The sequence below is a fragment of the Seriola aureovittata genome, chromosome 12 (genome assembly GCF_021018895.1).
Source record: "Seriola aureovittata isolate HTS-2021-v1 ecotype China chromosome 12, ASM2101889v1, whole genome shotgun sequence".
NCBI lineage: Eukaryota > Metazoa > Chordata > Actinopteri > Carangiformes > Carangidae > Seriola > Seriola aureovittata.
In genome coordinates this window covers 12,889,205-12,916,280 of record NC_079375.1, presented here as the reverse complement: position 1 = coordinate 12,916,280, position 27,076 = coordinate 12,889,205, and the positions used below count along the sequence as shown (strand labels likewise).

At 41.5% G+C, this 27,076-nt stretch overlaps 1 protein-coding gene across 14 annotated transcripts in view; it reads right to left on the bottom strand.

Moving 5' to 3' along the window:
- Positions 1–27,076, bottom strand: part of LOC130178966 (adhesion G protein-coupled receptor L2-like) — a 129,326-nt gene that overhangs the window by 57,179 nt on the left and 45,071 nt on the right. For 3 of the 14 annotated variants that reach the window (XM_056391633.1, XM_056391634.1, XM_056391635.1), the window contains exons 1-2: positions 26,098–26,998; positions 6,377–6,589 (exon numbers count right to left, since the gene is read on the bottom strand). In XM_056391633.1, coding sequence (XP_056247608.1) covers positions 6,377–6,452 — 76 coding nt within the window. In that variant the 5' untranslated portion in view covers positions 6,453–6,589; positions 26,098–26,998. Of the gene's footprint in view, positions 1–6,376; positions 6,590–26,097; positions 26,999–27,076 lie in introns of those variants that run through there. The other 11 variants (XM_056391624.1, XM_056391622.1, XM_056391623.1 and 8 more) reach the window with 6 other exon arrangements.

The window sequence follows — 27,076 nt, the reverse complement described above, 5'->3', positions numbered from 1 at the left end:
GACAGACAGTTTCCTGCCCTTCATATTCGATGAGGCCATTGTGCTTAGCACACTCAGTTGGGATATACGCTACAAGAGGGGGTCAATACCCGATAGCGTAAGACAACAAAAATGTTCTTTGTGCTTCACTGTTTCTATGACTTTCTTCTTGCTGCGTACTTATTCAATTTCCTGCACGGCAGGAGAGGGCCTTCTTATCTTAGACTGTTTATACCTGCAAATCGGCTGGTGGCCTTTTGTTTGCAGGTGACCCACCCTGAGGTGACATTTAATTCCTGCACAAAAAAATGTGTGGTCATGCTCTATGGCACAGACTCTCAGCCTGAGGAGATTACTAATACAGTGAATGCAACAGAGCTGCATTCATTGCCTGTAGTGAGAGCTAGCCTCCAGACCCAGAGAGAAAGAGGACCAACACACATCATTACATTGATTTGAATCATGTATTACCATTAGCCATGCAAAAGTGAGTGAAATGAACAAGAAACCATTGGTAGACGAACCAACGAGGAACCAGTTTCGTCTTATATTTATACACAAGTCCCTCTCTGTCTATTTCTCTCTCCTGCTCTGACTTAAGAGCAGATGCATCAGAAAATCTGTGCACACACTTAAACACACACAAGTCACAGAAAGCACCCAAAAGCACATTTACGGAATCCCTAGTAATTTCTTTTATTGATTGCCTTCCTTTCCCCACTGTCAACATTAGTTTTAACACCAGCATTTACAGTGTAAATCATAACCAGCGCTGTTAACAAAAATGTGAGACCTGAGCTGTTGTGACATCTGTGATACGAAGCAAGGACGACAGGTAGAGACAAAGACATCACATTTGAAAAATTTCAACACTGTGACTGTGTAAATGTAATTGTAGCCTCCACCTCCTCCTTTCTTTCTAACAGCAAGGGACTTTTTGTTCAAGTGACCCTCGTGTTCATGCGCACACGTTGTGTCTCCAAAATCAAGCACTGTGTAATAAATTAATGCTTAAAATGTACGTTACAATTAGAGAAAAAATGCTGGAGTGGGCTGTTCTTAAAAAAAAAAAAAAAAAAAAATCACTGCCTCAGGTATTTAGTCAGAGCAACAATCTGCTTTGATTGCCTTAGCACAATGTCCCTTTGGTGTTAAATATTATATGCCTGCTTTTGTTTTTGCATGTTTGTTTAGCTCTTGTGCTTTTGGTTCAAATGAAATTAGTTCTGACATGCCTCCAAGCTATTTAAAAGTACTGGATGAACACTGAACTGCTAAAAATCCAACAGGTTCTTGTTGACTTTTGTCTCTGTTTCAAACCCGATTTATAGCGTTGGCAAACACCTCCCCACACACAAAGAAAGGGCGGGGAAAAAAACCTACATCTTTCTATAGTGTAGACTTGATTTTACTTAAAAACCCTCCTGCTTCCTCTCAAGATTAAATGCATTACTTTGTTATGACAGCTGAACCCTCCTGTGAAGCAGTGAGTTACACCGAGCAAATCCAAAAGTTTAGATTCTGAGGCAAACTACTCTGTGGTTGTAAGCCGGACTCATCTATTATTTGAATTAGGCTGCCTGGAGTTAAAAAAAAAAAACAAGTGCAGACAGCATTTAAGAGAGGAAAGAGTGAGGCAGGCAGCTGGTCCAATGTTTATACAACTTGTTACCATAAGAGGTGTGAATTAAATGGCTCTGAGATGCTGCGAGCAAGTGAGATTTAAGGCATGCTTAACAAATGAAATCAAACTGTCAGAAAACTGCAGGTCCTAGCCCGTTAAATTAAGTGATTGTTCATCAGCTGCCCATATAACGGCGACTTTTACAATCACACCCAAGCAAAAACATAAAGCACAAGCCTCTCTCTCCAAAAGGGAAAGAGGTTCGCTCTAACATTCGCATATTGGATGGAAACATTTCTTGCTGTTTTTTGTTTTTACCAAAAACGCACTCAGGAAATCGCTATTGCAATAAATCTAGGATGACCCTATCAGGGGTGATATTGTATTTCATTTCCTCGAAGTGAAATACTGATCCTGAGGATTCATGTGACTCCGGCTCATTTCAATTTCATGTTCTCTCATGATTCAAAACTTTCCAGCTCCTCAGAATTATTAAAACAGCATATTGTTACGCAATGCTACACAGACTTATATATCTGGTTCACTGTACAGAGATGGAAAGGCTGCATGCTGCAGGGATAGTGGCAAAATGCTGACAAAACTTGTATGGGGGAAAAAAAAATCAAACTGGAGGAATGCAATGATTTATCCACCTGTGTACGGCTCCCCAATCTGCCAATCTGTAGGAAAATCCATTTAATCCAGATGATGAACCCTGCCTTATTTCTCCAAATACTTAGAGTTGGGCAGAATTACCACGCAAGACTGATATTTCAGTTTTTTTTTTTTCTCTCTCTCTCTCTGCTTGTTCTCGTCACACAGATTGACCAGTCATCTGTGAATCTCCCATGGTTTAGCTGATAATTCATGATCGTCCTGCCATGGACCCGCAGCATTCAATATGAATTATAAAATGGCAAGCCAAGCATATCAATGGATGACAGACTTGATGTGTATGGCCTGGGGCCAGAGAGAGAAGAGTTAGAGCACAATAGCTTCCCCCATTCAGTCAAGCCCAGAACTGGAAATACCAGTGTGGCACAAGGGAGGGTCTTCCGTCAGCACACGGTACGGCGCTGCTTGAGACAAATGTTGAGCTGAGACTTATTGTTAACCTTTACAACTTTTTGGGGGAGAAACACAGGCATGCTGGTATGCTCAAGCGTGGAATATTTCACAATAAAAAAAAGCAAAAAAAAAAAAATGAAAAAAGAAACTCCCTCAGAGAGATATGTAAAGTGTGATTCCAGGGCAGCAGGAGGGTTCGAAAACCAACAGAAAAAACAGACTGGAAAATCTTCTGCCTTTTGCATTTTCCCCGTACATGATTCTTGTGTCTACTGACTGATAATTCATATTGCATATTAATGTCTTTTATTCACACACTCTGTCCATGCTGGTAGGACCTAAACAAACACTGCCTCTTTCCTCTGATCCCCTTCTCTGTGGACATGACACAGCCATCAAAAGTGAACCACTTAATCTTTTACATTTCCCTCTTGTGCAGTATTTAGATACGAAGACCGACGTGCCCGCTAGCCTTTTGGCATTTTAACACAACAGCCGACTGAAAGTGTTGACACTGACTGCACAATATAATCCCCCCCTAAATCAGGCTTTCTTTACTTTAAAGCCTCAGATAACAGCTCTCATTCCGTCACAGCAGGTATGCGCCCGTGCACTCGCCCCACCTTTGTGTCCGCTGCCATTGAATCTGGTCATCTTCTCTCGTATCTACAGACTGGGCGGTCTGAGACATCTAAAACAAATCCGATACCTGCCTGACCTAGTTTATTCTAGCAGGAGCATCATTTTATAGATTGGTTATATAATGGCACGCAGATGTGGAAGAAACGGAGAACAAATAATGAGAACAAGGAAGAGCATATATGTAAAATTTAGTGTGATGTTTCTCTGCTTCTTATACCGATTTAAAATATTAAAACTATAAAAATTTTACATTATTTAAATTTATAATTATAAAGACGTTCATGAAATCAAACCCCTATTTTTGATACTATGTAGAGTGCATTTTCTTCCCACATTAGTTATTCAGTGTATTTGAATCCACTAATTACATCTTCCTATTGTAGTTTTTCATTGCTAGTGGCTGAGTCCGCCATCAGAGCACATGATTAAAATTGTCCACCTACGCATGAGGGGTCTGCAGGAAATGATGCATACATGTAATCCAGTGTTACTGTTTATAGTTTTATCTCACTGATATCAGCTTCACCGTTTAGTGTTAACTCTCCCGCAGCCGGATCAGAGATGCTAATGCAAACCAAACATCTCCTACTGCGGCTGCTTCCCATTAAAAATGGTAAACTGGTGATGCATGGGGCGGCTTTTATTGAAAAAGCAGTCACAGGAAGCCTAATATATGCCTGTTTGTCACTGACGCTAATGCTAACTGTGACTGTTCATTAACAAAAACGAATCTACAAAATGAGAAAACAGCCATTTTTGAATCTCCAACACCTCAGCAAGGTATCCAGCTTTACTGCACCCTGTTGTTTTGTGCGAAACGTACTTGCACCATGTGCAGCAAGAAATGTGATTGCAGCTGCTCATGGCATTATGGAGAGAAAAAAAAAAAAAAAAAAGATTTATTAACTTTTATTTAAACCTGCACTAGCTGACCTTTTATTGACCTTTTAAGTTACTATGGTGAAGCTGGAAGCAGACAGTTGCTAATTTACACATCAAGCAACATTATCATTCATTTTGAGTCATGTTTCTGGCCACCAGACAAATGTAAGTACAATATTTACTCTCCTTTTAGCTCTGTTTTTGGTCCCCTGGTATTTGGCTCTTTTACTGCTATATGCTACACTATGTTCACCAGCTTGTCTCTGACTGTATCTGTCTTCTGCTTGCTGGTGAGCTACAGGTAGTCTATGGTTTTTTTTTTTTGTTGTTTTTTTTTCTTCTGTTTTTTCTTTAGCTTTTTTTCTCTGAATACAGCTGCCTGCTGCTGCTGCTGCTGTTGAAAACCATACTACAAGAGCAGAGAGAGTGAACTAAAACAGAAATAATATTATTTTTTTATTCTAGCTCAGTACATATACAGTGGGTCACCCATCTGTATGTAGCAGTGTGTAAAAATTGATTAATGTCAAAACAGAGACCTGACTGGGGTTCATTCTTCCCACTGGATGGAAAAGTCAATACCAAGAGAAAGAAAAATCGCTTTCTTTTCAGGTATGTCAACGAGTATTTCAAAGAGTGAGGAATGTTTTGGGTGAATACGATAACCTGATTATACTCTCTCCTGGTGACGGACAGAAGGTAATTATCAAGCAGAGCTTTCGTTGCAGGAACTCTGATGGAAATGTAGATCATAAGCACTGGGGATGCAGGCCCTCAGGGCTGGACAGGCTGAAGGTGAGTGGCATGTGGATAGAACCAGATATTGTTTTCAGACTGACAAACACACACAAACACACACACACACACACACACACACACACATATACACACACAAACACACACACACACACACACAGACACACAGACACACACACATATATACACACACACACACACAAACACACACACACATTCCATTATTGATGGATAGGCAAATATGCATTCTTAGGCCTGAGAGCCCTCACATCAACTGAAACCCAAAACCAGGACCTTCTGCATACCAAAGCAGTATTCCTCTTTAAGAAATTCAACAAGACTATTCAACTCAGTTTCTAAGCGAGGCAAAAATCAGAGGGCTATTCTTCAAATGCCTCACAAAGACTCTTCCATATTATCTAAAATTGCTAATCTACAAAAAAAAAAAATGCATCTCTGCTTGAAAGAATGCTGGGACCGCCTGCTCCATAGCGATCTGTCTTTATTAACAAATTGTACACCACAGCCGGACCCGGAGTAAAACTGGAAGAGAAATGTATCACAGACCAAAACAGCAAGAGAGAGTAAAAAGGCAAAACCCAAACTGCAAAGGAACTCCCCAAAATAATGTGCCACCACATCTATCTGTAATCAATGCTTGGCACACAAGCATGTGATTTTGGGTTACTTTGTTTCCCCAGCACAATGGGACTGAAAAGGGAAAATATGTAATGATCATCATTAAGCAGACATACCAACATCAGTGGTTTTGATGGGCCTTTAACAGACGGGACTGTTTTGTGACAATACTTGTAATTATAGCCAAATGTACTAATCAAAAGTGAGGGAAGAAACCGAAAAAGAGCCTTGGGATGTCATTGCAGATAATTAAAAGCACTGACACATTCTTTCCCAGTTTGTCACTCTGGCGCTGAATCAAGTGAAGTGCTCTGCTTTTGATGGCTTCAGGTGTACTGGCTGATCAGAAGGATCATATTTAGGTGCAAATAAAAAATGCATCTGTTCTCTGTGCTTCAAAGTCCACCCAGACAATCCATTATGAACTCATCATACAGAAAAGATGCAGTTATGATCCTTTAGCGGAGGGACTCTGACACAATGTGTGAGTGTTGCTCAGGAAGTGAGGAAATGTGTCAGTGAAAGTTTCCATGGGTTGCCAGGAATATTCAATGAGTTCGGCATAAAGTGTTTGAAATACCATTTTCAAACTCCAAGGGTAAAAGCACTGAAAAAGAACTTGGCAACCTTGCTGCATAACAGCTCTTCACTTCTTTTGTGTGGCCACAACAATGTGTGCTAATAAATTCAACACATTCATAAGCAGAATAATAAATAGCTTCTTGAAAAGTTGACCAAAATCACATTACAAACTACTTTTTGACACGTAATTCCATGGTTACCCACCTTGTGAACAGTGAAAGCAAACAAGAAGGAGCAAGAGGCAGTGAAACACTGGACACCTCCACAGTGCAGAGGCCATTGTGCGCTGTGTGCAAACAATCCAGGAGCCTGCTGGCTAATAATAGTCGTTCAACGTGTTGCAGCGGGAGGGCAGAAAGCTGGAGCGATGTCAATGATCAGTAGTTCTTGGAGAAGGATCACCAGTCATCTTCTCATCTGGAAGAAAAGAAGAGACAAGAATGTGAAAAATGGATGGTCATCATTAGCATCCGCACAGCCTCGCCTTTGCTATTGTTGGTTCGGTTTTTCCTCTGGCTTCTACTCGTGTGCGCTGCAACACGAGAAGTCATGTGCAGATCTGAACACCCGGAAAACAAAACTCCTGACTGCTGTTTGATTGAGTAAACAAAAGCATTTTTTCAAAGAAATATCAAAACTTTGTTCCCCCAGTGTTTATGAGGGCACCGGCAAACAAAGCAGATAGCGTGCCTGGTGCTCGGCACTTATTCAGCACTCAGCTGTGTGTTACAACTGAATGTTTACACTGCCTCATTCTCCCACTCTTCCCTGTTCCACCTTCCCCATTTACTCCCCAGATCCCCGCGGCAGAATGCTCGTCGCTCCGGCAACACGTTCACACAGGACGCCATTAGAGACACGTCTGCTTTGTGAGCTACTTTTGTCTCCTTCCTTATCAAGGGGTGGCAAAAACAGTCCTTTGTCTGCAAAAGCAGCAAAAGGTTAGAGCCTGAGACCGACTAACGCACCAGACAGATAAGCTGCTTACCAAAATCAAACACCGAGGAGGGATGTGTTGTGTCATATGTGAAATGCCACACACAAACACACACTGGCACACATAGACTCTCATATGCATGCCTGCACAAAGATATAGCCAAGGACATGCACACTCCTGCCGATGTGGACACACATGCAGTGGAAGCATCCACACACCCACTCGAGCACACACACACGCATGCACACACACACGCACACGCATGCGCACACACATGCATGCAAACACACGTACACGCATGCACACACACACACACACGGAGAGACATATTGTATCTTGTTTATTCCCTTGCGGTTGCTATCCAGCATCTCCCTAATGCACACACACACATATGTAGCCACATGGTACACAGGATCAGTCACTTGGTAGCCGTCGCTATGCAGAGGAGAGTGAATGTTTCCCATTTCTGAATGCCGCTCCTCCAGAGCCACCCGTCAACCACCCTGATTATTTTATAATGAACCTAAATTTGAGCAGCGGAGCAGTCAGCTCTGATCGCTCTCCGGGCCTCGCTAATGTGGTTGGATATTTTTGGCAACATCAAAACCCACAAAACATGGGAAGCTTTCACATTAGCATGCTGAGTAATAATTTAAGTCACTATTGAATTCATTCTATACATGACCAATGCCTGGTCGGGGCATAACGCTTGAATAAAAGCTCCACTGGATCTCCACCTAGCCTGACGCAGCCTGAGAGTATTTATTTTCATTTGAGGTCACCCTGGCTGAGCGGTTGTGCAGCACAGTCTGTGCCAAGGAAACACACATGCAGCTAACTTATAATTTATCAGTTAAACTTGGGTGGTTTTATAGGAATTGTGGTTTTATTTGTCTTCCATTTGTTTATCTTCCAGTGGCGCCGAACCAGATCAGATAAGACCAAGAATACTTGCTCCCCTCCACGGGAAGTCTCACCCCACGTGTACTGAAGCAGCTTATACTCTCAAGTCCTCTAACAAGACTGCCACCAGTTCAATATTGGGCTGAGCTCCAAATCTCCAGGGACGCATGTGACTTCTTCCTCAGCCATTTATCATCCCCAAATATGAGGCCTGGGGCCATGGGGTAACCATAATGGTGTTTGACAGGAGGAGATTGGAAACTGTTGGGGGGACATCCCCCAGCCGCTCTGGCCTGCTGGGCATTCTGAGCCACTCAGCCCCTGCAGACACCAGGGGCGAGAGCCAGCCAGGCCGCACGAATGAAGTCTCGCCCTCAACACCCCGGGGTTCTTTCTCCTGATCAGCCGTCGCCCCGCTGAGTAACATGTCTCCTTTCTCTCTTAAGCTGGTGGAGGACACAGCCATGCTCATCTTCCCAAAACACTGTTTTGTTTGGTGCTATTTCTGCACTGAATTGGTCTGGACTTGAGATAAAAGGATTAGGCGATTAACATTAAGATGCTTTACACAAGTACTGACAGATGAATCATAATTTCACATCGGGGGGACAAGGGGGGTGGGGGGGTGACGGGTGTGGGGGGGCTAAGATGTTCTCAAGCAGAAAATGGTTTGAAGAGGTATGTGAGGCATCGTTAACCCCTCACAGATTGTGTTGAGGAGTTATCTACAGTGAGCACCCCACCACCACCCCACTCCTAAAGCCTGGGAATTGAGGTTACTTGTTACTCGGCCAGTGATTTTCACAAAATGATTATCATGTTCCACCGAGGAAGAAAAAAAAAAAAAAAAAAAAAAAAAAAAAAAGGTACAAAGTTATGAATATCTGTCACCACCTACACCAAATCTAATGAGCTCAAACATGTAACATACACCATAAGACCACTGACTAATTAAAAGTTATTCATTTTCATCTGCGCCTTGAACTCCTCTTCCTCCAAAAATTTAAGAATACATATTCCCTCGGGTTTTCTCTTTCTACTAACAGTATATCTTTCTGGAAACAAGACAAAAAACCCACCAATGAAATGAAAAATGGTACGCAAACATCCACAACATCTGTTTTTCTTTTGTCTCCTATGCATACGCAGTGGAAACCCAAGGAGAGAAATCTATCATCAGTTAAGATAATGGAGGAAATCACAGTCCACAGCAAATTTTTCACATCAGCCTGATAGAAATAATAAGCAAGCATTTAAAAGAGGACGGCAAGCAATTAAAACATAATTAAAATAAATGGATAGAAGGAGACAGCCCACATGTCTTAACATGAAATACAAGGCTGAGTGCAACAGCCGGCTGAATGAATGTGAGGCTCCTTTGACAAAGCTTGTGTCTGCCTCACTCACAAGCTGGAGAGGAGTCCGGTGAAAGAGAGAGTGAGAGAAAGGGGGAGTTTGGGAGTTTGTAAGCCGGGTGGGACTAAATGGAGGGGAGAGGGAGAGCAGAGGAGGAGAAGAATGGAAGGGGGAGAAAGAAAGGGGCGGCCGGGTCACCGAGGAGGATTGACAGCCTGTGAGTATGGCCTGACCTCCTGGGTTCGCCTCCAAGTTTTCTCCACAGGCTTAGAGAACACAAAAATAAAGCCCAGGAATGTTAATTTATTTTCAATTGTCAACGCCGAGAAGAGAGAGATAAAGAGCGCATACATACATATCAAGTAAGACTGGAACAAAACTAATGCGCAAGTCCAAGTGTAAGCTGAAAACCTACAAGTGAAATAGAGATCTGGCTCTGTTGAGTTGCATCTTGCCAACACAATGATTCCTCTTCCACTCTTTGAATAACTACTAATTTGGAGAACTTTCTGCCCCGCCCCCATGCCCTACATTCAGGACAGAAAAAGACACACATGTGAGAGGGGAATTTCAAACATCAGAAAATGGTTGATGGGCAAGAAGTGGGAGACAGGAACTGCAGGAACTAAGAAAACACAGCCTGCAGACACTTTTTTTTTCAGTCCTCGTTGCACCCTGATGTTCCCAAGAAACTCTTTTGTCATGACAGTCCTGTCAGGGCTGCGCTTTCAGCCCCTGCAGGGACATGATGTCATTTCCTTGGCTCCATCACTGATGTAGAGAAGTTGCCTTCAACTGCCAGAAACAGAGATGGGATAAGATATATGACTATTAGGATAACAAGGTTATAAACTGTGGTTTACAGCTGTACACACTGAAACAGTGAGGACTTTTCTGATGTTTTTATAGCTGGAACTATTAGTCAATTAACATAATTCGTTCCTCAAATGGGTATATTTTCTGGTTTTCTTAGTTTTCTATGATAGTAACATTTGTATTTTGGGCTATTGGACTTTTTTTGGACATTTTGATTTATCAATACTTGTCTTCATTACAAGTAAAAGTGGTTTAAACTTTTAAGAGCAACATAGTATCCCAAAGCAAAACCCGCTTTGTTCCATTTCACGTACAGTCTCATGTACAGTCTGCTGCAGTGTTTGCTTTACGGCTGCAACTAATGATTACTCTACTGATTATTTTCTCAACTAATAGTTTGGTCTAAGAAATATCACAAAATAGTGAAAAATGTCTATTATAGTTTCCCAGAGTCCAAGGCGACATCTTTAAATGTCCAAGGATATTCATTCTTTTTTTCACACTTGACTAACAAGAAGCTGTCAATATTCACATCTGTAAACAGTGTGAAAGTTGTGACCAGAGTTTTTGGGGTTTTTTTTTTTTTTTTTTAAAATGACTGGAACAATTAATTAGCAAAACAGTTGCTGATTCATTTCATGTCAAATTACTAAATACTGTTTTCTGATGCAGTTAGCTGCAATCTTTTGGGGATTTTCGGCTGTCGCACTCAGATCTTTAGGAAAACATAGTTTTGGATTCATTTCCTCTAATCCAGTGTGTCCTACTTTTTTCATCATAATTACTGCTTGATTCAATGCCTACAAATAATTTATTTACAGGTGGGTTTTTTTTAAGGCGGTTAATAGATCAGAGAACTTCTGTTTAGGACTGGGTTGGAATGAGTTCCTGTAGCATTTCAACATGCAGAAGTCCAGTTCAAGGTACTTCAGCTACAGTTTTTATGTCCTGTTTTCGTTTTAAGATAAATGGCTCTAGATTAAAAGGAGAACTTGGAAAAAGAAACCCCCTTTTAAGTTCAAATGTTCTTCAGCACAGCTCAAAAAGCCCAAACAGAAAACCCCCTGAAAGGTGCAATGCTTCACTATTTTGTTGAGAGCGTACAACAGTTGGTGTGTTCAGCGGCTCTTGGCCAAATGATTGAGGCAGTAGATAAGATAGAGTGCCAGCGGGCAGATGGACATAGTGAAACGGAGAGGGGTGAGCAAAGAAGCTTATTTAAGTGAAGAGAACAAAGAAGACCCCTGCTGAACAACCAGGTTAGTGTCAAGCAAAATGAGGAGATGGTGGTGTGTTCAAAAGGCGCTGTGTGGAGGAGCAGACACCCGGAAAAAGGGTAAAAAAAAAAAAAAAAAAGAAGTGGATGTTTCTGTGGAGGTTTGTAGCTGAAATCACTTGTCAACGGGATAATGAAATCTGCCTAAAAAAATCACTCTGGTTATTATCCCCGTCTAGTTCATCAATCAGTCGTTAGATTGTGTGTTTTTTTTTTTTAGGAAGATGTAGCTTTGGAGCGGTTCAAATGAGCCAGTGTGTGCTACTTATTTCATCATCATTACTGCTCGCGTTTGAGAAGATGCAAACGGCGCATGTTTGGCATTTTGATAACCAATACATAATCAAAATTGTTGCAGATTATTTTTCTCAACTGATTTCAGCTGACTTCATCATAGACAATCGCTGGCTGTGGATACACATATGTTTTTGGATTCTACAATGGAGCTAAAAATACATAAAAACATTGAGAGGAAAAACTGACTCATTTAACGTTTCGTTTAATGATATTCAGCTACAGGCTGCTCTTGAGCTCAGTAGCCATTTCTGCTTGGCATTGAAATGAATAGGCTGACCTCAGAGCAGTTGGTTAAGCAGTAGGGTCACCGGAGAGGAACAGAGAGCAGCTCGACACTGATACAGAAAAGAGAGGTTTTTCCTTTCAATCAGTCTCTTCATAAATTTATTGAAAGCCTCACTTCTCGCCTCCGCCACCCATAAATCTAGCACTCCCCTGCATGCGCTTCATTCACACACACAAACACACCCACACACACTGCTCACCTCCAGCTCAGTCCAATGTTAAAGCACATTTTTTACAAGGGAAAAAACATCACCCCCACATAGACTCACAACACACACACAGCAAATTCATTCAGCCCTTCAACACATTTCCAGCAGGAGACGTGTTGATGTTCACACCTTCTGGGGAAAACTGTACTTACACGATGTTAAATTTTTACACAGTATAGCCCCATTCAGAGTGCATTAGTTTTCAGTATAATGTGCGTAAAGTATCCACTAATACGTAACATCTGTGATGTTAATGAACAACATGCAGGCGAGGAGAAATCTGTGTAATCAGTCTCCAGCATTACAGAGCTCCATTCATGTGCTGCCATCGCAACAAAAATGTATTACAATAATCAAACATAATTTCCGCAACTGACAGCAACTTGTTTAAACAATGACAAAGTAGCAAAAGGAGAGGAAATGTTGCATCTGGACCGGAGTGATCTCAGTTTGGGGCTAAAGCCAGAAAAGTGTGTGGAGCCCCCCCCCCCCCTCCTCCCTGAAGGAAATGACACATTATTTGCAAACTATCTCAGGGTTGTCATTTCGGATGGGACTAGCTGAGGGGTTTATCAGAGGTAATTTCTGCTGGGTGCGGGAGGTCCCAGATTTGGCCGGGCGCTAAAATCCGCACAAAGTTACTGACATGGCAAGATTCAGATGGGGCTAAAATTTACAGACATGCTCCAATTTTGATTACATTCCCCCACCTCCCCCCGCTGTAAAAACTAATCCCATCCAAATGGGGCTTATGACATAGTGCTACAATGACAAAGTGACACGTTTGTTGCTAAAAGCAAAGAGCACCAAGTTTTCACTTAGAAATATATGCAAATTCAGCAAACACGATTAATCCTTAAGGGGAGAGTGTAGTAGACAGTGTAACCAAACAACAAATCTGAACTGTGACAAAGGGGGGTGGATTTTTGGTTTCAGCAGTGACGGGGAACATGTGAAGGCTAAGGTGCCATTTCCTATATTTATAGATTTAAATCAATCAACACAATGCAACATTAAACAACAGAATATTAACACATTATTTTGAAATTTGTTATTAAGCTTTCCATGTTCGTGGTGGGAAGTACTAGCTGTGTTATAGCAATAGTCACTATAGAGACATCACACTAGAGTTATGCTTGGTCAATTAATCAAAAAGTCAAGAAATATCGACAAGAAATGAATAAGAAACTAATTTGATTATTGATTCATCATTTGTCAAGTAAAAATGCCAAATAAATTCTGGTTCTACTTTGAAAATGTGCAAATTTGCTGCTTTTTCCGATTTTACATGAAATATCTGAGCTGAAACTGAATATCTTTGGGGTTTTGGACCAAAACCCTTTGAAAAACATCAGCGTGGGCTCAAGGACATTGTGATTTTTCACTGATTTCCTGACATTTTATAGGCCAAATTATTAAGTGATAATCATGATGATTAAGCTCACTCAAATAAGCTTCAGATAAAACTCATATACTACAATTCATCCACATCTGCCAGGAATATAAGAATCTCCATTGCCTCCTTGTATTTCAGCCACACAGCTGTTATGTCACCCAAGTGTCTTGTGTCACATAGTGAGACTTTATTTTTATCAGAACATGAACTGTTAAGCAGATATTTCACATCATCCAAACAAGCTGCTGTGCCTCTCCTGACATCCGGATTTACACTTCATGCTCAGTGCATTTTCCTGTTGATTTTAAGAGGCTATTTAAAGTTATACGGCCTCTTTGCCACAGAGACAACTTCATGGCTCCCTTCACATATACGCTGATACATTCATCCTCTTGGTTTCGGCTCCCACGAGTGGGTTAGTTTGAAGTTTTATTCAAATTAAAGCACATTTACTGACTAAACTCCGGTCTGCTTCACATTACCTATGCACGATCAGCAAACGGGCCGCATTCCAACTGTGGACGGTTTGTGTGGTCTCAATTCATTCAGTGTCTGAAGTGACTGACATGCATTAATTCGCCTTGATTCAGGGCTGTTATGTGGCCTCAGAGGCAGCGCGATCAAGTTTTTGCATGAGAATTTGTGAAATGACGTGAGTACAAGTTCGGTGAGTGAAGCCCTAAAACGCAAAGGTCGCGGTCACTAATCACTTTACACAAGGGCTGAAATCACTACAATAATATCAGTAAGACTATTTTCCTGATAGCAGCGGACTAGCACTTCAGCAACACATTCAACTACAGCCTACAAAATGACATGGAGCTGAATTATCCCCTCCTTCAAAAAAACTGAACATTATAACCTTCATGAAGGTCGGATTTATTGCAGGGCCAACGTATCCAACTGCATTTGTTTTAGCTAAGTATACTGACTTAACTGGCATGATATAACAAGTTAATTGATTAATTGATTAGTCGACTGATCTGCAACTATTTAGATATAGGATTAATCAGTCATTTAAAAGCAGTATTGCCAAATATTACCTTCTTTTAGCTTCTGTAATGTAAGAATTTCTGTTTCACATCATTGTAAACTGAATATTTTTGGATTTTGGACCGTTGATCTGACAAACAAAGCCATTTGAAGACATTCCTTTGAAATTCTGATTGTAACTTTTCACTATTGTAACATGCAACATATTTTAGACCAAATAGGTAAACAATTAATCAAAAATAAATAAAAATAATAATCATTACTCACAAGCCCTGATATGGAGTAAATTAATTGTGTTCTAATTTTATGTATTAAATCAGGCGAAACTCTTTACACATGTAAAACTTGTTCAAACGCATTAATTTGAACTTGATTAGAATCGTTAATTTGGATAAAACTGCATTTGGTAAAACAGTATCAGAATATGCCACAATTCACTGCAGTCTATGTAATATTGGATAATTATCATTATTTACTTTCCACTTTGCAGCCATGCAAAACATGACAAACACCATATGAAATTGCAAATAAAAGGATTCATTAAATGCTAACACATTCATTTGGAAGAGCTAAAGTAAGTAAAAAACCTTTTTAATAACTAACTATCAAGACACTACCAAGCGGTAGGTCGGGCTACGCTAGCTTAAGTCTAGAAGAGTGTTATTTTCTTGCACAACTAAAGTCTCTGGTTATATGAGAGGTTCAGGAGGTGGAAATCAACTCCACACTCCACTCTGCAGGATTTCCCATGATGTTAAATGATATTTAGATCTAGTGACGGGGGGAAACCTTACCAGGAATCTGATTTAATTCATGAAACCACTGCAGCACCGGGCGCAGCTACAGTAGTCCTATAAAAATTGCCTCATATACCTCAGCCATTACAAAACCGTGTGGAGTAATCGTCAGTCCTAATGAGTCCCACGAGATGGCTGCCAATACTATTATGGACCCACCACCACGTTTTAACAGTCACCGGCAGACATCTTCTGGTTTTCTCTGCAGGTAAACCCATCAGGATGCAGGAAGAAAGTGTGAGAAACGTTTAGCGTCGTATTATCTTTTTTCAGTTTTTTCCGTTGTTTGCTTTTTACATCAGGTAACCTACTGCATCTTTGTGACTCAGATAAAAGTGTTCTTAAGGGCATCTGCATCAATACCTGCTTTGTAAAAGAGGTGATATGCAGCTGAAGATTTTTTTTTTGGGGGGATGTTTCTGAGGTCACAGTTTTATTGTGTTTACCATGTATCCTCATAGGTTTCTGTGTATCTGTGTCAGTGAGATGTGATTCATAGCCACTCTTCTCTTTTGAACTTTAACACTTTTTCAACGAATCAAAATAGAAACAGTCGTCAAGTACTGAAAGATTCATACGCTCCCTTAGTTATTAGATTTGAAAGTTTCTGATGTAAAGCAGTAGCTTTCTTTTGGTCTCTACCAACTCCTGGGGGAAATGTCTGTCTGCTGTTTGGGTTGGCCGGTTTATCACTAAAAACAGCTCCTTGCTGCAGCCCAAAATCACACTGCGAGAACAGCGAAATGAACCAAAACATTAAACTTGGTAGATGCTAAAAAGTTTCATAGAACTGTGGGAAACTGCAGATTTGTATGATTTAGCTTCATCGCTATGTACGACCCCTTTCACTTCACAAGTAGTCATCTGAGACATTGTTACATAAAAATATTGATTAGATCAGCTTTAAAATGGTTTAATATTCCAACGGCAGTACAGAACCCAGCGCTGTGTGTGACTGTCAAACTGTTCCCACAGCCACCTTTAATTACTTTAGTTTCTGTGGCCAATATGCAGCAATTCAAGTAATGACTATTCATAATTTCAGACTAAAATGTGGTGATTAGCTCTTTTGAGGCTGACCCATAACTGATCATCGCACTAAATACTATTCACCACAGAAGCAGCTGAAATTTAGTTATATTTATTAAAAAAAAGAAGAAAAAAAAAAAAGGCAAAAGAGAAAATAAGGTTGTGTTTGATGACCTGTTAGCAGTGTCAGTGAATGTCAGTGAATGTGTGTGTGTGTGTGTGTGTGTGTGTGTGTGTGTGTTTGTGCGCGTGTGCCCTGTGTTTTGGGAAAATTAAAAAATATTCTGTGAATGTTTCAGAGAAAGCTGCAAAACAGTATTAAGTTCATGATGGTAATCCAGCTTATGGGCTGCAATAATTACAGAAAACAGGACAGTTTGGACCTGATTATGTTGACTCCACGTTTGTATTTTTTTTTTTAATGAATTCAATTTATCTAAAACATCATTTTAAAGGCTTCATAATGCTGATGTTGCTGTAAAAAATCTAACAGCATTTATTACAGGCTGATTATTCTGAATTACTGCTCTGATTAGAAAAATCCTTCTCTAGAGATGCAGTATTTCACCACGGCTTAAAATATCAAGCCAATATCTTTTAGCCATATTGCCCGGCTCTACCATTTGGCTGTATTGAGTTGGAAATGAGCCATGGACTTAATATGCACACACGCGCTTTAGGCCTGGATGGGTTTCGTGCTTATTTTCAATTCAAAGTCATTTTTTCTCAGTGTTGGTTTCTATTAATTTGTCCACCCACTCTGTCAGTTTCTTTGGAAACCAAAACACAGGCATCAATCTGCAGCATTTCCAGTGGGAAATGGGAGCTGGCTGGACTTGTTTTTCTTGTTTCTTTGTACATAATTACTTTCCTGTTCTTTTCCTGTCTTCACCAGCACAGTCTCAGTGTTATTATTTAAGAGTTACTACCCCCGATTCAGCTGTAAACCACTTCATTTTCATTTTGAAAGATGGACCGCTGCAGATTTACCGGTGGGCCTGAAATGTGTCTTCCTTTATAGCAGATAGACTCATCCCTGCTGTTACCAGAAAACTTATAAGGACTCCTCAGCGGGGCGACATGAGCTATAACAAGTCAAATTGGACAAAAATATAACATAATTACACAACATAGTCTCTAAACAATTAGATAAGTTTACAAAAAACATGGGTCCAATCTTGGAACATTGGCCAGATTTCGTGGCTTCAACACACCAAATCTATGAGAGTCTGACAAAAAGTTAAATCATTTTCAGGGTCAAACATGATTTTTAGCTAACAACATCCACATCTCTAAATAAATGTTAAAATTGGAATCCAAAATGTAACTTAAAGAACAATACAGCATGCCAAATTATACGCTTTACCAGTATTTCCATGAGTTTGCTCTGCTCGCTCCATTGTAATGCAAACTGGAGGGCCATACAAGTGCATAGAGAATGAATTGGAACAATGATGAAAGTGCGTGCTATACGAATCAGGACAGCTGCCAAGGAATACGGGTGCATTTAGCTGTTAAGGACGGATATTACTGAAATGCAGCTATGAGTGCAACAGACAGGGACCCACACGCAACCATTCTGCGTCTGCAGCATGTTACACAGGTTGTCATTCAGGGTCAAAGGAGCAGCTAATACCTCCGTTTGACCGTTTCAAATCGGTTTCTCCCTCCAAGAAATGTTCATGAATACTGTTCATGCAAGGAATTAACAACACAGAGGCTTCATCTATCTGGGAAAATTAAAAAGAGAAACACAAGTACACTGCATCATCAATTTTTACGATTCCTTGATCAATCGTTTAGTCTGTAAAACATGAACCAAATATGATATCTTCTCGTTGTTTCTTGTTGTTTGATTGGCTCGTTTCATTAGTCCGACCAACAGTCCGAACCTCAAAGATATTCAGTTTACAACGCCATAAAACGGAGAAAAGCAGAAAATTCATCCAGAAGCCAGAGAGTGGATGGTGTTCTTACCAAAAAAGTAGTGGCAGATTCATTTTCTTTCAATCAACTACTCAACTACTCAATTAATCAACTAATCATTTCAGCTTGAGTGCCTACAAAGTTTAATTGTTTACTCAAAACTCAAATGAATAACTATTTTGCTTTTCACCTGACAGCTTCACATCACATCACATCACCTCACATCACTGTCTGCGCCTCCTGTTTTAATAAAAGTACCTAACTTGAAACATTTGTTGCGACAAAATATTAAAATAGACGAGCCAGAGTGCTGCGCGCGCTGCCATATAAAACAACAAATATAAGCACCAAACACACAGCCACCATGCCACTTCTCAGTGCTTCAAAAGCAGAGAAAAGGCTTCTGAAGATGCCTTTTCTCTGCTTCCCTTCTGCTGTGGCTGAGCCCAACAGTAGAGTAAAGGATGCATGCTTCTTTTATTTTATTTTCAGCCCCCTGTCTCTGTTTTTTTTTTTTTCCCTCCTCCAGTACATCATTCCTTTGGGTGTTTGTGCGGTGTCCCTTAGTTACCGGATAAGAGACCCAGCAGCTCAGAGAGTTAAAAGCCTGCCCTGTCCCACTCATACGAACAAGACCATCAATAATTCACCCTCTTCGGGAAGCATTATCTAACAGCCTTATAAAAATTTAAAGATTGTGGGTGACAACACGGAACCATGAAGAAAGTGCTCCGTAAGAGGACACTCCAGGTGGCAACAATGTTGGCAACAGATATGTTAAAGTGGAGGCTAAGGAAACTTGTCTGCACCGCTGTGTCATCCGGCCCTGCGAGGCTGATTTAACCATAACACACAAAAGACAGACGCCTCACTGAATTAAGGGATAGTCAACGAGAAGACACATCTCCTCTCATTTCCACCGGCCCTCTGTGAGTGTCAGTGTGTGTGTGTGTGTGTGTGTGTGTGTGTGTGTGTGTGTGTGTGTGTGTGTGTGTGAGTGACTGCAGCACAGAGGTGGAAGCGTTTGCTCGGCTGTATTAACGCCCAGGCTCATTCTCATTGACAGTGAAATCCCTCTAAGCCTAGATCAATTACACCCAGCTCTGGTGTAATTAAAATGTCCTAACAAAGGTCTTAGGAGCACAGGACAGAAACCTACCCATTGAAAATAAGCTCAGTCCAATCTATAGCACCATCTCCAAGAAAATAGTTGAAGATTAGATTCAGGCTTTCTGCAGCGATAAGCACAAAATGTCCCCCATGCACTGCTGCTGCGCTCAAAATAAATCTTTTTTTTATCCCTTAATAAGGTCAAGATATGATTTAAGATAATGTGTAAAGTACATGAGCTCATATAAAATACAATCATGCTGCTATATTTTCAATCAATGCAAGATAAACAAGAATTATGCCTCCACCTACCAGGCAGGTTGCAGTTTACATCGTGTCCGTCCAGACTCATATTATATGTGTAGTGAAGACTTTACTACAGTTTCATAAAAGGTATAGTGTATTTGCGTTATGATGTCACAGTGAAGTTGACCTTTGACCTTTTGGATATAAAGTGTCATCACTTCATCATTTTACACCATTAGACACTTTTGCCGTAATTAGCGACATTCCCGAGAAGACATTGCGTTCACAAGAACGGGGACAGGCGTGAGCTCACAGTGATCTTGACCTTTGACCTTTGACTACCACATTCTAATCACATCATCCTCGAGTGCAAGAGAACGTCTGTGCCAAATTTGAAGAGATTCCCTCGAGGTGTTAGCGAGATATCGTGTTTCGCGAGAAAATACTCACTGATCTATATTACAAGAAAAACAAAAAACCAAACCTGTGATTGTTTTTGTAGCCCTAACTGCTAAGAAAACTTATTATTTGTTCTCTTAAGTACATCTGATGCTTGACTGTGCTCTGCTGAGAAATGACAGAATGCTTATGAGTCTCCTAATTAAAACTCAGCAGTGAAGTGATTAGCAATCACATCTCCACTCTTCAAATATCAAGATCTGATTTGCTTGGCTGATCAACAACAAGCTTCCTTCTCTCAGAGCAACTCAACGAGCCCGCAGTCGCCCTCTCTGTGTATTAAGGAGGCTTTTGAAATCAACACAACTCCACAAGAAAAGGCCGGAGCTGAATTTTCTATATACTTCTATGTTGCTTCGTCAGGATGCCATTTAACTTGTTTTTTTTGTTTGTTTTTTTTATTATGTTGACTGCCAGCAATCATCAAATGGATTACACACTGCCACTGATGAACACTTAAATGTTTTTGCTTTTTACACAATAATTCATCATTGAATGAAACCAAAGTATAAAGCATCAATAACACTACATATGGCAGCCACAAAAATTTAAGTTGAAAGCTGTTTCCTCAGTTGCGCCTAGGAGGGACTATTCCACAGACACAGAGAGAGCAAGATGGCTGACTGCACTGACACATTGTGAAAGCATGCCTCGCCATCCTAGGTAATAGATTCTCTTTGCTGTGCGACTCCCACCGCTTCTCATCTTCTGTGACAACGCCTGCCAATCAAAGGGCCCTGGGAACGTTCAAGGGCTTTGACAATATCTCCTCACCTTGAAAACACATTGGCTTCATCGCACGACACCAAGTGACACCAAGTAGGGCATCAAATAGCCATTAGACACGGCAGACAAAGAGCTGGCAGACTACAGGTGAACGGCTCCCTGAAAATTGGCTTTAAAAGTATTCTTTCTGTACATGAAGACACAGCAACATCAACAACAAATGCCAGCAATACCGTGGGAGGTGACATTTAAATGTTTTAGAGAAGAGGCAGTGCTCGAGCATGGGAGGATTTTTATGATCATTTACGAGAAGCCGGAGCAAAAGTGAAGTTAATGAAAGAACTTTGAAAAATATTTAATTTTGGCTTTAAATTCACTGAATAACTGTTTTTCTCTGGAAGCAAATGTGCCTGTGCTGTTCACATGAAAGCTCTTAATAGAAGAATTCGAGCTGTCTATCACCTGGGTGTGGGTGTATACCTGTACCAATTTCTTTCTTTTCAGTGCAAAATGAGAAACAACAATGTTAGACCACAACAGCGAAGTGATTTACATTTTTATATAATTCATGAATACCATGAAGGAGGACAGGGGGAGATTTTGTCTGCAGTGAGGCCTGGCCTGAACCTCCATTTCCCGGATAATTATATGATACTATTTAGGAATTTGAAGAAGAGAGAAGCATTTCCTCAGTTGAAGATAGATGACCTGTCAGATACATCTAATGCCAGCACAAAGCCCTCAGCCTTTAATCTGCACACTTCCTGCGACCTGTACTGTGACAGAACCAAATAAAGCACACTATCTTCGTATCCCCCTGAGACAGAGCAGTGTCCTCATATGCTAATGTCTGCCAGTGTCGGGAGAAGAAGCTCTGAGGGCGGCCCAGACAGCTCACAGGTCAGTGCTAATCTTCTGATATATGGTGCCTAAAGACCCGGGACACATCCATCACACGCCGCCGACGGCTCCCCAACCGGGAGAGTCCTGCAACGCACCAAAGGGTTAACGCACACCCCAAAGAGACCTGTGATGATCCATCACTCAAGAACCAGCTTCTCTTTCTGAGAGGAGAGTCTTTCAGCAAAACCAAGGGGGTAGCTTTCTTAGCGGAGCCTCGGCTGCGAGTGCATATAGAGCCAGCATGACTGCTGGACCTAAGCTCCAAGCCTCTGTTGATGATTAAACATCCATTTTAAAGCAGTGGGGGAAAGTTAACTGTCATTTAGAACGCAGGAGGTGGTAGGATGGGAGAGAATATTTCTCCCACAGATGTATTTTCTCAGTGAAAAGGAGCGAGACCATATATCCATCCATCGGGTTAACTACCCTAACGCATAATCATTCGTTCCAGTCATCTGTCTCTTTATTTTTGAGGCAAGCCACAAAATGAGTATGATGGGCTTTTGCAGTTAAATGAGAAACTCACCCCGAAGCACTTTGTTAAATAAACGAAATGCCCATTCCTTCTGTTTTTTTTTTTTAAACACACTCCCCACTCCTTCTACTTTTTCTCCTTCTTCTGGCCAAACAAGCCAAATGTGAAGAACAAGAGTGCAGCTTTGGTGCAGTTTCAGAATTATTATTTTTTTGTTGTTGGTTGTGTTGTTGTTGTTGAAGGCTCTTCTCCGCATCACCGCTAAATGTCACGTTTGGTGTCAGCCCCCTCAGCATCAGACATTACTTTCCAGACTCCAGACCATTTTGCAGCAACACTTACCCAGGACAAAATCCATCTTAGAGAGAGAGAGAGAGAGCACTGATGCCAATTTCTCCTCCGATAGCTGCCTCAACAGAGCAGAATGCATGTACCTCTCCTCCTCAGCAGCCTTTTAAGAATTTGAACAACCAGGCTCAGCTCAGCACACCGCAGCATGGTTTCCACTCTCACTTTTTCTTGACGCAACAAAGTTACTACGCTGGCTTCTTTCTTTTTTTTTTTTCTTTCTACCGCTCCTGCCCTACCCCTCCTACATATATATGACGCACAAAGCCCTGTTCTCTGGGCTTTTGTCAGAAGTCATTGCGAGAAACACGAGGAAAAAAACACTGGCAGGAAATGAAGTGGACTGGTGTTAAGTCAGTGCAACAGGAAAATACAAGTTAACCCATTCATCAGAAAATGCACTAAACATCACAAATTGATGGCGTGTAACAGACTATTTCCTCTCTAGGACCGATCCAATCAGAACAGCCTCATCTCCCATTATTAATCACTCCCTCTCCCCCTCCTCTCTGTCCATTTGTTTGTCCAACTTTTCACAGCAAGCATGTCACAGGAACTGAACAAGACAGCTGTCAAACCCGTCCACTGTGAGTGAAGATGGCAGGTGAGGTCCTGTTTTTTTTCCTCTCTCTCTTTCTCTCTCTCTCTCTCTCTTTCCAGCTCTCCAGGTTCAAAACTGAAAACTTGCCCTGCCGGCTCTTCACTATAAGTTCTGTGATGTTATTTTGTCCGAACAAAGAGAAGAAGAGGAAGGAACAAGCTCTCTTCTTCTCTCGCAGGTTGTAGAGCAGTTGGCTCATGTTATTACCCCGGAGCGGGATGACCATGAAGGGGCCGCCAACCCCTGCTGCGCACCCAATGGCATTTAAATTCCCTGTCTCTGTGTAATAACATCTCACACGCCGCACTTTCTTTCGCTATTAACCTATGCTGATCCTTTTTTCAAAGTAAGGGCACGCACAAAGACAAGAAAGCGCCTTTTTTGTTTCTCTTTGTTGCTTGTTGAAAATGCATGCAAGTGTTTATTTTCATCAATTAAGATTGCAGAGAACATTAGGCCATGTATCACAGGACAAAGTAAAAAAAAAGAAGAAGAAATCCATCAAAATAAAACAGCATCTTGCCACACTCTTTCTCTTCCAAACAACAGCTGCACAGATTGGGAAATAAATATTATCTCTGTGACAGAAAAACAACCAGACACCACTAGGTGCTCAGAGTCTGTCACAAAGCTTGAAAGCTCTGTCGCTTTACATCTACACTCAATGAATGTGGAATTAAGCCATTTATGTTACAAGAAAGCACTTGAAAACAAATTCATTTTGGAGAATTTCAGATGTAGACTGCTGCGGCTGAAATACCAGTCAAAACGTTTAAACAGATTTTCAGCAACTTATTTATGCTTTTTTTTTTTTTCCTCGCCACAGTCACTAGAGAGGGTCCTCTTTCTTCTTGAAAATAAGATACAGACCTCTGTTGATCTTTTATGCTCATGCAGAGAGAGAAAAAAACTGGGGGGGGGTGTTTTAATGGATGAAATCTTTTTTAACATGACCACGTCTCTGAATGGCGTCCAAGATTTCCACTAAATACACGGCTTTTGGTGTTAGATAATGGCCAACAAATTCTCCCAGTCCACACTAAATCTGGTTCCAACAAAAACACTCTCACACACACACACACACACACAACCAACTGCAGTGTCCAGCAATCCTGTGAGTAGCCTCCACCTCCACCACCACCAGCAGCAGCAGCACTCCATCAGAACAAAACTGCATGGAGGAAGGGGGCTGGTAGCTCAAGTTCTCCCTATTGAAATGCAGACACTTTGATATGGAAATTGGCAGTTACAAAAACCCGCTAGAATTCACACTAGCATGCATTGAAACCATTTGCGCAATGTGAGATGAGATGGCACTTCCTCCCAAGACAACACAGACAAATGGACCAAACCAGCACGTCTGGGGCCAGTGAGAGAAGGAGTGGAGGTGGAGGGAGAGAGAAAGAGAGAGAGAGAGAGAGAGGGTGGAGGCAACAGAACATTTGCCCCCCCACCCACTCACCCACCCACCCACCCACCCTCTTCCTCCTCTCTCTCTCTCTCTTTCTTTGAATTCCTACCATCCACTGTCCCAGCATTTGTTTTCGAGAAATAGCCTGAGCTGAAATGCAGGATCTTCAAAGGGCAACATCTACATTCACCAGTACAACATCCCTCTATATCCCACTGGAAGGGAGGAGACTTTTTGTCTGCTCTTCAAAAAATGAAAAAAAAAAAAAAAAAAAACTTATCCATGGCCAAAATACGTTCCAATTCATCTGGTAGCAAGACAATTTCTCACACTGTACATATGCCTTATGTAACATTACATTTCCCCATCTTTCCAACTGAGCTGATTTGCTTGGATTACTAAAAACTGGACTTGAAAAGTCATCATCCATACTTCCCTGCATGAAGCCCGTTATATAAGTATATGCCAAGGAAGCTCTCAGTTTCCTAACTTGTCAGTATGACTTATATAATGTTGCACCACTATCCTGATTTGGCTTTGACGGTATGGATTATGTGTAAATGTTATTTAACCTTGATATTTCAGTCAACCACAGCCGAGCTCTCCTGAGGTTTCTTGCTGAAGTCTATGTGGCCCTATTTCTAAAAGCTTCACGTGCGAATGAGATATGGTTCCCTTAGCCTGTAAAAACTGTGTGTGTGTGTGTGTGTGTGTGTGTGTGTGTGTGTGTGTGTTTGTGTGTGTCCCATCATCACACATGGCTGGCTAGGGTCTGTGAATTATACATGCCCTGTGAAATGATCTTATTTTATAGCCGCAAAATGGAGAAGTAAATGGAGACAGTAACTGACATCCAACTACTTAGCTCCTGTCCTGGACTGGGTGGAGATGTTTGTGTGAGCTCTTGTTTTTTCACCATGTTATCACGCTGATTATCATCGCTGAATAGCTTATAAATCAACTCCCATTTGGTTTTTATAGGCTTTTGATTCCTATCCAGGACCTGCTTTGTCACGGTGTACCTCTTCAATAGAAGAATAATGCCACTTGTATCATCTTAAAACATCTTAAATGTAAGAATTTTCACCAAATTTGTCATGTGGTAGAAAATGCATCCTTTAGTGGGCTTTTAATTCATGAAGATATATTAACTCAAATCCACTTTGGGATGGTCCTTCTGACCAGGAAACTTCATTTTAATTAAAAGTCTGGAGGCTCCAGACACCACAAAATAACACCATGTACTAAAGGCTATGTATTGATCTCATCTTAACAGTTTTAAACTGCTGGAGGAGCCCGTGGGCCCGTTTTCTGACATTTGCCTTATCCTGTCCTGGGAGTGTAAATAAATGGTATTGATTCAGCGAGGCATAACCCAGCATCTCCCTTGAAAGACTCGAAACATCCGCTTTTAAAGGCTACTTACAGTGGTGCGCCGTGCCAAAATAGCCTATGGATCCCGGCGTGGAGTGTGAATTTCAGATCAACACCAGGAGCCCCCCTCCTCTCCTCTCCTCTCCTTTTTCAGAAGAGGCCCCCAGAAACTAAGCAGCGGGTCGCACAAAGACGGCTGGGGCTCGGCTGCATGCTCCACTTTCTTCACAGTGGACAGATGGTGGCAGGTATCTGCTCTTCTTCAAGCCAGTACGTCCGAGACCGGACGAATAGCTCCATGGCGAGGGATCTGCTCAAAAGTAATGATCGTTACTCCCCCCCCCCTCCGTCTCCTCTCGTGCGTGCACCCAGGCTCCTTCCGACGGGAGCGCTACGGATAGACTGCATAAAAAAAAGGATCACTTCAAGGAGACGAGATGCGCCCCAGTGTCGTTACAAAATGAAAACTCCGAGCACGTCTCCCACACTGTCAAGTCTGTTTGAAAACCTCCAGCGGCTTGGTTCGCAGATGCAGCCAGAAGAGGGATAATATGACTTCTTTAGTCTGGCTTTCGGTGCGCTCCTGGTTGTTCCCTCTGCGCCTCATCCACACGCCGTGCAGACAGTCGGAGCTTCAGCCGGACTGGAGGCAAACAAGGCGAGGAGGAACGGCGCACCGGTCCCCTGCTCTGCAGCAGCTGGCTGTGAAGAGCGGCACGCAAAACCTGGAGCGGATCAGCGGCAGCACACGGACTGGATCCCAGTGCTAATTATGACAGCTCGCATTAAGGCTAATATTAAACCCTTATCTCATGTGCGTTCAGATTTCACGCATGTGTGAAAGTACAGTGAAGTGCTGCTGTGTTTTCTAGACTTTAAAATCCAAGTTTCACCGCATTAAAATCAGGATTCCCTGCTGTTTAATCAGCAGAAGAGTGCAAACTGTGCAAGGCCACTCATTATCAAAAACATGTTCATATAAATAAAAATGTATTTTTAATTCTCTCAGAATTTCAGTTTTGCAGGCAGTG